The sequence below is a fragment of the Akebia trifoliata genome, chromosome 16 (assembly GCF_017979445.1).
Source record: "Akebia trifoliata isolate Shusen 1 chromosome 16, ASM1797944v1, whole genome shotgun sequence".
In the NCBI taxonomy this organism is placed as follows: domain Eukaryota; kingdom Viridiplantae; phylum Streptophyta; class Magnoliopsida; order Ranunculales; family Lardizabalaceae; genus Akebia; species Akebia trifoliata.
In genome coordinates, this window is record NC_141390.1 from 11,226,483 (window position 1) to 11,241,368 (window position 14,886).

Below are 14,886 nucleotides of genomic sequence, written 5' to 3' on the forward strand. Positions count from 1 at the left end.
ATAAAAAGTTCGGTTTAGTGTGTTCTTTTTGTTAATTTTTTGTAAATGGAATATAGTAGCGGATTTATATGTCCGCCACTACAAAATCAATGTTTTTTTAATATAAAAAGTTCTGTTCAGGGAGTTGTTCTCTTTAACAATTTTTTTAAAATTAAATTTAGCAGCGGATTAAGAAATCCGTCACTAAAAAATCAATTCTTTTAATATGAAAAAGTCTGTTTATTGAGTTCTGCTTATCAATTTTTTTATTTTATTAAATTTAATATCGCAGCGGATAAGTATATCCGCCACTAAAAAAATCAAAATATATATATTTTTTATATGTTCTGTTAAGTGAGTTCTTCTTTTTTCATTTTGTTTTAATTGAATTAGCAGCGGATTAAAATATCGGCCACTACAAATCATTTTATTTATATAAAAAATTCGATTTAGTAGGTTCTGTCTATCAATTTTGTTAAATTTAATATAGTAGCGGAATATATTTTTTGCGGTTACAAAGTTGTAGGGTGAGTTTATTGTAGCGGATAAATGTATCCGCTGCGATAAGTACCATATTAAACGATTTATCTACCTATGTTGCAACGGAATCGATGATCCGTTTGGAAAACTCTCTAAACGAAAAGAACTACGCACGAACTTGTTTTCCCTCTTCCTTTTCATTTCATTTTCTTCCTCATTCCTTCGCCTATCACTCTCTCTCGTTCTCTCATCTGTTGGTTCGTCTGTCACTCTCTCTCGTTCTCTCATCTATTGGTGCTTGTGCTTGTGAGATCACTTCGACAAGTTGGATTGCAAAATCTGATAAGCTCTCACTCTCTCTCTCTCATCTCCTTCTCACTCTTTGCAACCCATCGATTTCTATCTGACCCTTTAACATCCATGGAACCAACTACCCAATATGACACTAATTTCAAACCCTAGAGTTCTATCGATTTCTGATTTACATTTCTTTTTGTAATTGTGATTTCGATTGGTTTCAAGGTTTAATCGAATAAATCGTTGTTCTTGACTCAAAGTTTAAGAGGGTTTTATAAAACCTTTATTTGCTTAATTTTATATATATACATACCAAATCTATCGCTGGTTGATGAAAATTTCACTAGAGTTGTTGTCGTCGGCAACTTGCCGTGTTTTCCTGTCCACCGTCCTTGGCTAAAAGGTTGGTTCATGCACCCTTGCTATTGCTGTAATGGTTAAGGTTAGGGTTTCATAAAAACCCCAACCATGCGTTTGAGGAAGATGACCTCAATGTGCTGCAAAACCCAATAGAGTTTTGGACTGGACCCACAAAACAATCTTTCATTTTAAATCCTAAAACATAGTAGGAACACCAAAGCGTTCTCTAATTTTTTTTTTCTATTGTTAATTATTTGAATTTGTGTTTGATTGTAGTTGCCCTTTATGAAGGATTATAGATCAACTTTTGTAGATTGTGAAGGAGATTTCAAGTTTTCTGAGTGTCAAATACATCGAAGAAGCTTTAAAGTAATCTCCTGAGGAGGGTGAAGCTTTTGAAATTTTTTTTGAAGAACTTAAGGACAGCGAAGGGATTCTTGGTGAAGACGAAGCTCAAGCTCTAGTTTCGTTGAGATTTGTCTTGAAATTAGCTAAAAAGTTTCTTCGATCGGTCAACGAAGGGAGCAAGCTCAATCAGGTGATGTTTCTTATTCTTCTTTCTAATCAAGTTTCAATTCATGCACGCATCGAAGTTATTTAGAATAACTTGATGTTTTTTTATATCAAAATAGATGGTCAAATCTCCATGTTAATTGAAAAAATGTTAGAGATCGTGAGAACAAACTTCTAATATAGGTCCATGACATATTCTGCCCATATCTTCGTCATACCTGGTTACATAGTATGCTATTATTCATGGCTTTGCTTAGTAACAAATATGTTTGTAGCCCATGTTCTAGAATATTCAAAGTTTTACAAAATTAATTTTTTTTTAATTGGATTATAGTGACGAATTTGATCGACTTGAAAAACATAAGCTGGTCATCCTGTTTGACAAATGGAGAATTACACACTATTGGATTAGAAACAATTCTAATGTATATAAATATAAATATAATATATATATATATTATATATATATATATATATATATATATATATATAGTTTAAATGGTTACTCTTTCCTTTGAAGGGTTGAAGGAAAACTCGTGGGGGGAAGGGTGGGTTACTGAGTAGCCTGAAACCAATGTTGTATTATTTGTATTATAGTTTTCCCGAACTATTTGCATCTACTTGACATAGTGCAATACACTTTTAAGAGTATGCATTCAAATCTAGCTCATCTATTAGATTTGCCTTTGTGGCTGCGTAGCATAAAGAACCCACAAGTCTTTGGGTATATTCTGAGCTGCGTGTACAACATAAAACAAATTTTCTCATGGTTATGGAACAAAAGATTTGGGGCTAAACAAATCAAATGCCTTGTGATCAATTAGAATGCATGGTAACAACTAAATCGCTAAACAACCAACTAATTCAAGAATCAATAATCAGAGACGGCAACGTGAGCCACTGAGAAATATATATAAACTCAATTAGTCATAAGAAACATATTCTGGTTAAATAGACCACCTTGGTTTTGCACTGAGATGCATTATTTGGATGTTGAAATCCAAAATCAGGTTCACCCTTCCCTCTCAAATGGCATTGTTCTATTTTTGTTGCAGTTAAAAGAAAGGTCCCCATCTATTCATGGCCTAAGAAAAACCAAAGCCAACATTTAGGATGGGGTCGATGAGGAGACAACACAGAGAATTTATCACCTAAACATAACATAGCCATGCACAAAAGAAAGGTTCCCCATCCATTCATGGCTTAAGAAAAACCACAGCCAACCTTTTGAATGGGTGCTGATGGGGAAGCAACTCAAGAAGTTATAACCAAACCAAATCACACCCCTAATGTAAAGGCCAAACTATGAGGATTGTTTTGTCCATATATCCAAAACCACACAGACAATACCCACCAAAGCATGTATTTGTACAAATCTGATTTGATATGTGACCAAAATTTTAGTATGGTGAAACAAAGACCCACTGCAACAACACCGAATTTAAAAGTTAAAACTTGGGTTGAGGTCCAACTATAATACGTTGTACATCACAAAACTATGAGAATTGTTTTCACATCTCTGATTTCATGTACAATTCTCATTCTCATCAAGATGCTCATCGTGAGTACGGAGATAACACTAAGTTAGCCTTTTGGCTTACATAATAAGTCCCATCTAAATAAATTCTTCAAAGTATTATGTATTTTTCTGTATGGTTCTGAAATTTACTAGCGTTTTGTGACATGCATGATTCTATGTAGGAAGTAATTTTGTATTTTTCTGTACGGTTACCTTTTAGTCAGCTGTATTTAGCCTTGTGAATTTATTTTAGAGTGATGACTCATGGTCCGAGTACCATGACCATTAACCGTAGTAGGTAGTTTTCGATTTTAGGGAGAAAAAAGTAATGTTATTTATTTGGGTGAATGAGTAAAACATTTTTTTCCCTTTCTGAAGCCCCAATATATACATTCTTTGCAGGGATTTCCATGATGAAAGACACATTGGACGTGTGATAGATTGTCTATAGTCTAGGTGTATCATTTTTTTATATAGAAAGTAGGTGTGTTTGCTACTCTATTTTATGCTATGGGAGATGAAGAATTGTGCACTAAGGCCCTCGGAAGATGTTCTGTGTTTTACTATGGAGTGGGCCACATGCTCAATGACATTACATCTGCATGTTGGTTTACTTATCTTTTAGTGTTCTTGATAAATATCGGACTGTCCCCAAGGTACTGTGCTCATTAGCCATTGCACATATTGACATTCATGCCTCTGTTTTTTTTATTTTCCTATTAAGAGTTTACATAGAACACAGGCCCATTAGCGTCGTACAAAAAGAAAAAAATTATCAATTATTTAATGAAGGTAAGTGAGATTTGTATTTTGAAATCCCTGTGTTATTCTATAGGGATGCAGCAACTGTTATGCTTTCGGGTCAAATTGATGATGCATTCGCAACCATATTTGCTAGAGAATTGGTATATTTAAAACTTAATATATCACATAGATGCACACCTATCAATATTGATTTACTTTTATGTATTCCTTTACTGTCGCATATGCATACATGATGTGTGCATAATTTTTTATTTGTTTGAGAACTATAGTGATAGTAGCGACCCACCAGGGGACGGTGGAGTTGGCACAAGGCTTTGGACTTCTTGTCCAAGGTAGTGAGTTCAATACCTCTCCCTGAATGAAATTGATGTGAGGGGTCTGTTGGCGGTCAATGTGCATCCTCAAGGAGTAGTCTCGCTTCGTAAGGGGTGGGGACACCCTGAGTTACCCAAAAAACATAAAATAGTTAGTGATAGTAGCCTTCTTTGAGGCTTTTAGACTTTCCTCTGTGGTAAAATATAGATTACTCACTACTTATGACCCAAGATAGTTGCTTTCTTGATTGTATACCTCACATTCATTTTCTGTGATGTAACCTATGGTGTGTTGACTCCTATCAACTATACTTTAAAGATTATCTTTAATTTGCTTCCATTCTATGCATTGCTAAGGTTATCCTAGAGCGAAAGGAACAGTGAACCATATAAAAAAAATATCCGATCAGGTGCTAATTTAAGCTAACCAAAAAGTTCTCAAGGGACCAAAGTATAAACATTTCTGATTTTATGCAGAGCCTGGAACTGGTACCAGACGAGAGATTGTGGTTAGTATTTATCTCGATATTTTTGAAATTTCAGAGGGATCGATGCTTATACTACTATTAATGCAACATGTGGATTGAATATCAGAAATTTAGCTATTGTGGTGTAGGTTCATAGTAAAAAATATTGATGGATATCTGTATTTTTCTGCACATTTACAATAGGATGCATTGTTAAGTGTAGTCTAGGATTTTATGATCTTACCCCTTATTACAGAGTGCCTGATAAGCACTTATAGTCGTGAATAATTAATACTAGAATTTATGTTTCCATTGTTGGAAGTGTGGCAAAGACTTGTCTCTTGCATGTTATAGCTTTACATGCAAGAGACGTATCTGCATTTCATGTGTTAAGGCAAAGAGTCCCTGGTGGTGGTTGGTTCCTGGACACAATGCCTAATGTGACAAAACGTGATCCTGCGGCACAGTTGGTTGGTTAACATGTTTGTACCATGTTTCTGGTATCTTCAATTGGTTGTTGCAAGTAACAGTTGGAATATATTGTTTGTGAGGCTAATTTATGGAGGTATTTAAGTGTATGCATGCAATTTTTTTTCAGGACACACTTGGATTACGATCGTTTTCTGCTGTTGGGAACTAGTTGCAGGTAATTTAATCTTCTTAATAGTATTGCCCTTTATTAATCTGACATTCTTTTCCATCGAATTTACGAGTGTTAAGTGCTTCTATAATTTGCATGAGTTTTCTATGGTATTTGTACTCAGTTCATGAAAGGTGTTAACCAATACTAGAAGCTGAAATTCACCATCAATTACCCATTGTGGTTTTATCCCTAAAGTAGTATCCTGAAAACTTGTATTTTCTCAATGGAAGACAGTTCTAATCGTTTTAACTTAAGATTTTTATATTTGGTTGAATTTGAGAAAATCTATGGGGAAAGTGTGGTTTGGGATTAATTTAATGCAGATGATAACAGTCTTCGTGATGAGTCTGGGGTCCATAGTTGGCGAACCACACTGCAAAAAGTGGGCATGGTTTTGATTTCACATGCCCACAAAAAGATTTAAAATTTTTTTTGCCGGAGTAACGCCCATTCATGTCTAAAACAAAAGTAGGGCATATGAACTAAGTGGCTATAGTTATGTTTATAATCTTAGCAAATTTTTATTGCTAGGGCTAGGAGCATATTGAAGGGTGCATTTACCTGGGGAAGTCTTGATCTCATATTTTGCTCTTGTTCTTCATAATTTTCTTTTGTGACTTGTAGATGACAGAAAAGGATTTTTGGACCAAATATTGTAGAGCAGAAAATATCCATAGAACGAATAATTATGTTGCTGCTACAGCAGAAGCTGCTGAAGATGAGGAGTTTGCTATTTTTCTTAAGCATGATGATATTTTGGCTAGTGAAGCTCGACGGAAGGTTCACTTTCTCTTTCTTGTAACATTGGAACTTTCATTTGTTTATATTGATAATATCTTGAAGGAAATGGTCCATTTTTGCTGCGTTTCTCTGTTGTTTTTCATAGTTTAAACATTTCTCTTGTGCTTCGTATGTTGAAGAATTTTACGTTTGCAAATTAGAAGGGTTGATCCAACTTTAGACATGGAAGCTGATCAAGGGGATGACTACATACATCTTCCTGTACGTTAAGTATCCAATCTATATTCAATTCTATCATCCATTTTTTTATCACTTTTTTTTTTTTAACTATTAAAGTTTCTAGTTGTATACCAATCGAAAAAGGTTTTCCATTCGTGATGTTCCATGATATATTTTTCTTGTGATACTATTAGAAATCTTTTTTTTTCTTTTTTCTTTATATAATTTTTAAATTCACTTTTCTCTGGCCTAACATATCTTGTGCAGTTCTCTTCTTTCTCCTTTTTTACTTCTTTATTGGTCAACACACATTGTAAATTTTTTGAATGAGTAAATCACAAATAACCTAATTCATCAAGGCCTGCCAGTTGAAGCATACTGGGTGAGTAAGGGTAGCTTAGTGACACCTTTTGTTTTTTAATAAGTAAAGATGGATATATTAAATAGGGGGGAGGACGAGATGACCATCCCAAAAAGAAGTACAAGCACTTGACACCACAACCTTTTCCCAAGCACACAGCTAGCTACCCTACAACAAGATTACACATCTTATCCCACCTTACAAGAAAATCTTCAAGGAAGATTCCCCTGAACTCCTTATATAATTTATGCCAAAAAAAAAAAAACAAACAATAAGGCCAATGACTACACGACAATATCCTTAGCAGGAAGCTCATTTCCTTAAAAAATATGACAATCCTCTCCTTTCTTTAGCTGGTACGTGCAGTACAAATGGTCTTATTACTGGATTGTTTCTCCTTTTGTTTAATCGATAAACTTTGGTTTTACTGAGTTTTGAAATTACATGGGTGTATTACTTATTCGTCCTTACTATGGTTGCATTGCACATATCATTGGTGCATACCCCTATCATCACTTAAAACTCCCTTGTCTCGTCACCAATGTTTCTAATACTAGTTACAAACTTACAATTGTAGTATATTTATTCTTAACAATGTAAATAGTCATTTGGGACTCCTTTCTAATGATTAATGAGGTTTAATGTGTGCGTTTATTTTCCTATGCTTTGTTCTTTTGTTTACATTTGGTTGAAATGTTCATTCTCTGATTTTTCTTCTCTTCTGCTCACATTTAGGACCATGGAATTCTTCGTGATGGAAGCAAAGAAACTACTGATTCAGAATATGAACAATATAAGAGGACTCTCTCACAAGATCTTAACTGGCATGCAGCAGTTGTTCTTGAAGGAAGAGCTTTAGGTTGGAGTCTCCCGTATATTCTTTATCCTTTGTTTTTATTTACTTAATTATGGAATAGGAGATTGAGTTAATTAATATCAAGCCATCTGAATCAACATTAGTTGATTGACTCAATCAAGATCAAATCTTACTGTGGTTTTACTGAATTTAATGTTTGTGTAAATATACAATTTCACTGCATTTTTCTTGGACCTATATCATTCTATCTATGAATTCAGCAGAGCTACTTCGTTATTTTTCAATATATGTAGGGTTAAAACATTAATTATTCCATTATTAAAATTTGTTCATGACCTAACTGTAGATGTGGTATTAGGGGACACAAGGACTGTAGCTGAAGCACTTGCAAGTTCCAAACAGGGTTAGAAATGTTAATTACTTATTTGCATTCGTTTCTTGTTTTATTTCGCAGTATTTTTTATCTGAATTGCGATCATTGTCTTTGATTGTATTGTAGCTAAGTTAGCAAGTGAAATCTCTTATGAGAATGAAAACCAGGAAAGTTTGGAGAGGGTTTCTCGGATGGCTGAGATAGAAGATCTTCAGGCACCTCGTGGTCTTCCATTTTCACCTCTGTGTATTAAGGTGAATTTCACTTCTCATGAGCTGCTTTTAATTTCGTTAGCTTATGGCAGGTGTTCTTATTTCAAAAGGCTGCTCTTTACAAGTATAACATGGCTGGAAAGCCTGTAGTGGTTACTCGTGTATGGACTTGTCTAGTATTTTCTCTTTCAGATATAAAAGCACAAGAAATTCACAATTTAAACAATTTATGAAGATATGTTAATAGTAATCAGGGTATATTTGTTAAAATGTAGCTCAAACTTCTAGGGTAGATAGATGGTTATATTTGCATGTCTTAGTTCCTTAAGATTGTTATTTTCATTTATTTTTTCAATGGCAGATGGGAGAAAGAAAGGACAAAGCTCTAAAAGAATTAAGAGATCAGTTGCCACAAAGAAACAGGGATTGGGAGGTGTTGATCCCGACAAGCAGAACTTCTAGGAAAGCTCTGGCTTCAAGTTCATGGTTTCCATGTCTACGTTGATCCTGGTGGTATTTTTCAAACGGTAAATTTATCTGATTTATTCAGCTATTAGTGTAAAGAAGATCACAAATACAACCTTGTTTAATGAGACGAGAGAAGGTTGGTTTAATGTTTCTTCATGCAGAATGTTAATGTTTTTTATTTTCACTTCTGCTCATAAGAAATAGAACGTTGCTAATTCATTTACACGTTCCATGTGGTGTTGTTTATTGTATATTTGTTTTCAATGTATGCAGGTTGGAGGACATAGGGTAAATGTATGTAATATATATATTAAAAAAAAAGACCTATTGCAGCGGATATTAAAATCCGCCGCTATATATATATATATATATATTTTTAAATAATCTATTGTAGCGGATATTAATATCCGCTGCTATACATGTTGTATTTTATTTATTTTTAAATAATCTATTGCAGCGGATATGAAAATCCGTCACTATATATGTTATATTTCATTTATTTAAAAATGATGTATTGCAGCGGATTTTAATATCCGCTGCTATATATGATATATTTTACTTTTTTTTAAAATGATCTCTTGCAGCGGATATGAATATCCATCGTTATATGTGTTATATTTTATATTTTTTTAAAATGATCTATTACAGTGGATACAAATATCCGCCGTTATATGTGCTTTATTTTATTTTCTAAGAAAATGACCTATTACAGTTGATACTAATGTCCGCCACTGTAGATTTACCTATAACAGTGGAATATTACATCCGCTGCTACATTTAGCGACTTAGGTATCTCCTACGGATCTCTTTTCCGCTGCTCATCACTGCAAATAATTTTTACTGACGAAAATCTCTCATGTAGCAGCGGAAAAATCTGCCGCTATACATCAAAAATGTTGTAGTGAGAGTTTGCTTCTTTAGGTGTGAGTTTGAAACAGAGGACCATTTCTTAAATAACCTGTCACATGTGTTGTGTGGGTCGGTGTATGTGGTCATGGATTAGTCATGTCCTGTATGGCTAGAGAACCTGGGTTGGGCCTGTCTTATGGATTACATGATGGGTCGGGTCATAGTCCTCTACCAATAAGGATACCACATTTTAAAAAAAAATGAATTATTAATCCAAGGGCTCAAATACCCAATTATTGATCTTGACTTAGATGTCTATTTTCCACCTATAGCATATTTGGCATGAATGATTCAAATTCTACACAACTCATATTTTCAAAACTCAAGAAACATAATTCGACTCGCGGAGTTGAGTCAGGTCGAGGACTTGCAAGTTGAGTCAAAATTAAAATATTTTATATTAGTAAATGTTTAATAACCTCGAGGGCACTAGGTGAAATATAGGAAAATTTGATGATCTGGGCATCAAATATGGTTAAAAACGACTTTTGCCCCAAAAATTTGACGATCAAGGGCCATCGAATTTTTAAAAATAATATTTTTTTTAACAAATTTTTTTATATTTAATTTCTTATTTATTTTAAAAAACATTTTCTAACCACCATTTCCAAGGGCCAAGAAAAGGTGATTATGATTCTGCATTCTGAAATATGTTTCAAAGAAATAATTTAGGTTACATTTATAAACTACACTTCCATTCTTATATATAAACCTCTTTCAATCTATTACATTACACCCACTATTTCCAGTTAAAATCTATTATATATGTGAGAGCCTAAAAAAATCATCCTAATCAAGAACAAATCTTGCCATGATTGGGGCTGTTCGTGGGTCAATTGACATGTTCGCATCAATCCTCAGAACGTCTCGGCCTCTTATGGCATCTCTATAGTATTGGTGTCGAAAATAGGAGTAGTAAGATCGTTTGTGACAAAAGTGGTATTAGAGGCCAAAGGCCTCATGGCATAACTCAACTTCAAGATTTGTTTATGGGGTTTGTCCCAAAATTGGACTACATCCTCAGTCTCTGAAGAGCCATTCCACTATTCTTCAAGCCTTTACAAGATTTACAAACCCTAGCCTCCTCTTATTATTTTCTCTTCTAAGAGCCTCCTCATTTTCTACCTAATCTTCTCCTTATATAAATAGAAAGACATACCTTAAAACAAAAGTCAAACAAATTAGGATTCTTAACAAAATTTATCCTTATCTAAAAATAGATATTCTCTAGTCAATTAGGAGACTTTCTATTTCTGGATAAGATTACAATCTTAAAAAAAAAGATTTAATCAAGGATATATTAATAAATTCCTTAAGATATATATATATATATATATATATATTAATTATCATGTAACCGATCATTGATGTGCGGTCGAAATCGGGTAGACGGCTTTGATGGTCCCAACACGCATCGATCTGAAGTCGCTCCGAGCGTTCCCTGTCCTCTCGCGGCAGCCTGGTACCTACCACAGACACTCTGATGCTCAAATTAGAGAGATAGAGAAACAGTAATCGATACTGGCTAGTCTCCGGTCCTTCCAGCCCCCTTTACAATAGTATTTAATGTGCTATTTAACCCCCCTCACTTTCCCTAGGGTTTCTCCCCTATAGGCTATAGTATAGGCCGTAATTGGAGTGTCTTGGAATGATCGAGTTTATCTATTATGATTGCATCTGAGATTTTCAGAACTGATGTGCACACAACAATGTTGCGACTGCCTCGAGGTCTACCCTACCTTGCTTGGCCGGGCTGGCTTCACTTAGTGTTGTGTTGTCTTGCAAGCTAGGTTAGCCTGCCTTATTTGCTGGGCAGCGCTTCATCAGCTGGTCTATGTTAGGTACCCCCTGGCCGACTTGGACACATGTACGACCAAGATTAATGCGCAATTATTTCCCTTTACAACTACCCCCTCTCGAGGAGGCGTACGATCCTTTCATCTCCTCGAGACTAACGTTGCTTGCCTACTAGCTATTTAGACTCTTCATAATTGCACCTATTATTTCTAAATCGATGCATTAAATGCAACGTCGCTCCGTATCTTTGTTGATGGTTCAAATGGGTTCATCTTCATCTATGTCAGACCACGTGTCCTTTTTCCTCCTCGTATTTTCCCCATCTGCGATGTTTTGACTGGACTCATGCTGTCCTCTTGGGCATATGTTTTCCTGCGCTACTTTCTTATAAATAGGGGACTTCGTGCATTTTTTGTCTATTATCATGCTGGAACTTTACAAACATGTTTATGAGTTTTTCTTATAAAGGGTCTTTCTCTCTCAGTCTCCTTTGCTACAACATTTACCTCTATGCCTCGAGGTAATTTCTTTCTTTTTCTATCTGCTTGCTTCTTCTTTTATACTTGGCTTTTCCATAGCTATCACTACATCCCAACTCCAACGAAGCCTATACATTCCTACTTTGATGCACCTTCGGATTGGTAGTGACTCTGATACCCCCAGTGACTACCATCTGGGGGAAATATTTGTTTATGTTGACCAAATCAAGGCCAGCCTTAGCTTTCCTCTCTCTACCTTCTTGATAGACGTACTGAGTAAAATAAATCGGTCCCCTAGATAAATGTCCGGGAACTTTTATCATCTAGTGGAGGTACAACTTGAAGGTGATTCCCCATCGACCGGGATTCTTCTCACTGTCCTCTAAAAGTATAGTTGTGGCTCTGACCCCTTCTCTCCCAAGTTCTAATAAAGGGTGGCATAAAGACCCCCTTTATATTTTTGGAGACTAGGAATTTTCCCTTGTACTCTCCGCGAGGGATTCAAAGTCCCCTATGTCTTCCACGGCAATGCCGTCTTGGGACTGTTAATTTTGCATTCTGTTTTGGACTTTAGTCATCTGTTTCTTACTTCTTTTAACGACTTTTTATTATTTCTATAGATTCTTCTACTCTGGTGGGTGCAAAGGCTAGGAAGTTACGACGCAGGGCATCCGAAGGCCATAGGGAACTCCGAACCAGGGCTGCTGAGAAAGTAGTAGTGGACAATCTATTAGGTGTCGTTCTTCAGCTACCTTTATGACGAGATTCACCTGGTCGGGCTGGCCGTACCATAGGGGGTTGTGAGCCGTTTTCATCTGCTCTAACAATGATGGGATCCCAATAATCCAGCTCCTCCCCCCAGCGTGCCATGCCCAGTTCGTACTTCTAAGGTTATGCTCGGGTCCTTCGAGGTCATGGACATCGACTTTTTGGAGTTTTCTTTTTTCCACTGCCACCAGGACTACTCCTCCATCTATCCCAGCAAAAAAGCGGAGGAAACAGAAAAGCCACGCTTCCTATGGCACCAATCACTCTTGAGAGGCTGGTTAACTAACTATGGTGCCTAGGGGGTCTTTTACCTTTGCTTCGTATTCTATTTCTACTTCTACTACGGTTGTTGCTGGGGATACTATTGGTGTTGTTGCTATTTCTACAGGCATTTCTGAGGATAGTCGGATGGAGGTTGGGTAGGGTTCTACTACCCCCCGGGAGGACAGCCCTGCTCCTACTCTCTAGCCACAGAAAAGATGTCGGTTGGTTAGAAGAAGTATGAGGAGCCCTTCTCCCTCTGAGGGGTCTGAAGGTGAGGGCCCCTTGATGCACAAGACCCTTCTGGAAAAGGCTGCCTTCGCTTGGATGGGCCGCGGAGCCTATCTTCAGGACGGGAATGAAGGCAACCTCTTTCTTCCCCCTTGACACGGCCACAATAAAAGCTGCAGGATTAAGAACCCCGTAACCATTGCTTCCCTGCTTTCCCAGTCCATTTCTCCTATGGACTGGGATGTTGTTGACCATGCTAATGTTGACTTGGGCTTCGGTTGTTTTGTCCATGGCCTTCATTAGGTAATTTATATTCCTTCTGTCTTAGTCAATTGCTTCTAACATTTGCGTGCTAATACTTTATTCTTCCTTCGTATGCTTATATGTATGGAACCATGGTTTTTTTTGAAGTGATGTGAGGTTGAGAACCGAACAATTATCCTGGCTAGAGAGCACGATGAGAAAATAACTGTGGAAGTTGAGTTGGCCTCCTCTAGCCAATTTTCCCAAATGGCTAGGAAGGAGATGGAGGCTAATCTTACCCAATTCTCCAAGGCCAACCTAGACTTGGAGACATCCAATAAAAGGTTGATAGATCTTCAGGGTCTTCTGCAACTGGAGCTAGCCAGCTATAAGGAGAGAATGCAACGGAGAGATGCAAAGCTAGTAGAACTCCAAGACAAAGTTCAGTAGTAAGAACTCGAGCTGAACTCCCTGAAAAGAAGTGCTGTTTAAATCAGGGTTGCTCAAGCCAAAGAAGATGAAGATGAAGCTGAAATAAGGAATCTATAGGAGTCTTGTACGAAAGCTTATCATGAAGGCTTCGAGGCTGCTCGGATCCAATATGAGGATGAAGAAGAGGATATAGACGTTGAGGTAGACCTAGATGATGCTCCCGTAGTATCCCTTACTCAGGATGTTCCTTGGACTGGACGCTTTGGGCGCGCTTCCCCCTTCCAACTGGACGAGGAATGGGATCCCATTGCTATCCTTTCTAGAGCCCCTGGGGACCTTATGGAAGCTGGCGCTACCATAGAATTGAAGCTCGCTCAAGTAACGGGTTCCTCAACTCAGCTTGTTGATCCATCCCTTACCTAACCGTCCATTCCTATTATTGTCGTGGATCAAGACGGAGCAACTGATCCCTCTAGCACTGTTAATGAAGCAGACCCTTCTGCTATTCTTGCTTCCACTACTCGGCCTTCCTCTGAAGGATAATTTGTTCTTTGTTATTGTACTTGAGCTTTATGCATTTATCCTTTCTTCCGGGATTTTTTGTACCTTCTCTTTAACTACTAATGAAAAGTTTTTGTTATACGTACTACTGCCTCTACAATGTCTTTCTGTTGATTACACTGCTTGTATATGTGCTGGCTGAAACAACCCCTACACATACTGAAAGTGCTAACTGTTCAATTACTTACACACTGCTAACTATTCTATACACTGCTAAACTGTTCAAACATACTTTCTCCTCATACACTTATGCTGCTAACTGTTCAAGCATACTTTCTACTTAAACATTTACGCTGCTAATTGTTCAAACATACTTTATGCTCAAACACTTATACTGCTAACTGCTCTGCACATTACTAACTATTCAAGCATAGTTTATGTTCAAACACTCATGCTGCTAACTGTTCAAACATACTTTATGCTCAAACACTTATGCTGCTAACTGTTCAAACATACTTTATGCTCAAACACTTATGCTGCTAACTGCTCTACACGTTGCTAACTATTTAAGTATACTTTCTGCTCAAACATTCACGCTACTAACTGTTCCAACATACTTTCTGCTCAAACACCAATGCTGTTAATTGTTCAAACATACTTTCTGCTTAAACACTTATGTTGCTAACTATTCAAACATACTTTCTTTCTACTTTACTTCCCCCTGGGTTCTACCTAAA

General features: G+C 36.6%; 1 protein-coding gene across 8 annotated transcripts; it reads left to right on the forward strand.

Moving 5' to 3' along the window:
• The first annotated feature begins 568 nt into the window (after positions 1–568).
• LOC147382570 (general transcription and DNA repair factor IIH subunit TFB1-1-like) lies at positions 569–8,751 on the forward strand. 8 transcript variants are annotated; one of them, XM_086428792.1, is made up of 10 exons: positions 572–1,654; positions 3,551–3,804; positions 3,984–4,053; positions 5,293–5,340; positions 5,962–6,117; positions 6,258–6,339; positions 7,394–7,517; positions 7,822–7,878; positions 7,975–8,102; positions 8,422–8,751. In XM_086428792.1, the coding sequence occupies exons 5-10, from the start codon at positions 6,026–6,028 to the stop codon at positions 8,563–8,565; spliced, it is 627 nt and encodes a 208-aa protein (XP_086284918.1). In that variant the 5' UTR covers positions 572–1,654; positions 3,551–3,804; positions 3,984–4,053; positions 5,293–5,340; positions 5,962–6,025; the 3' UTR covers positions 8,566–8,751. The 8 variants fall into 8 exon arrangements, with proteins under 8 accessions (XP_086284924.1, XP_086284925.1, XP_086284922.1 ...); XM_086428793.1 differs by lacking the exon at positions 3,984–4,053; XM_086428794.1 differs by lacking the exon at positions 3,551–3,804.
• The last annotated feature ends 6,135 nt before the right edge of the window (positions 8,752–14,886 follow it).

What these genes read in the sequence shown, in the direction of transcription:
- LOC147382570 (XM_086428792.1), top strand. Translation starts at nt 6,026, where the DNA reads ATGTTGCTGCTACAGCAGAAGCTGCTGAAGATGAGGAGTTTGCTATTT. An exon ending in ATGACTACATACATCTTCCT is followed by an intron (nt 6,340 to 7,393) that starts GTACGTTAAGTA and finishes GCTCACATTTAG; the next exon opens with GACCATGGAATTCTTCGTGA. An exon ending in ACTTGCAAGTTCCAAACAGG is followed by an intron (nt 7,879 to 7,974) that starts GTTAGAAATGTT and finishes ATTGTATTGTAG; the next exon opens with CTAAGTTAGCAAGTGAAATC.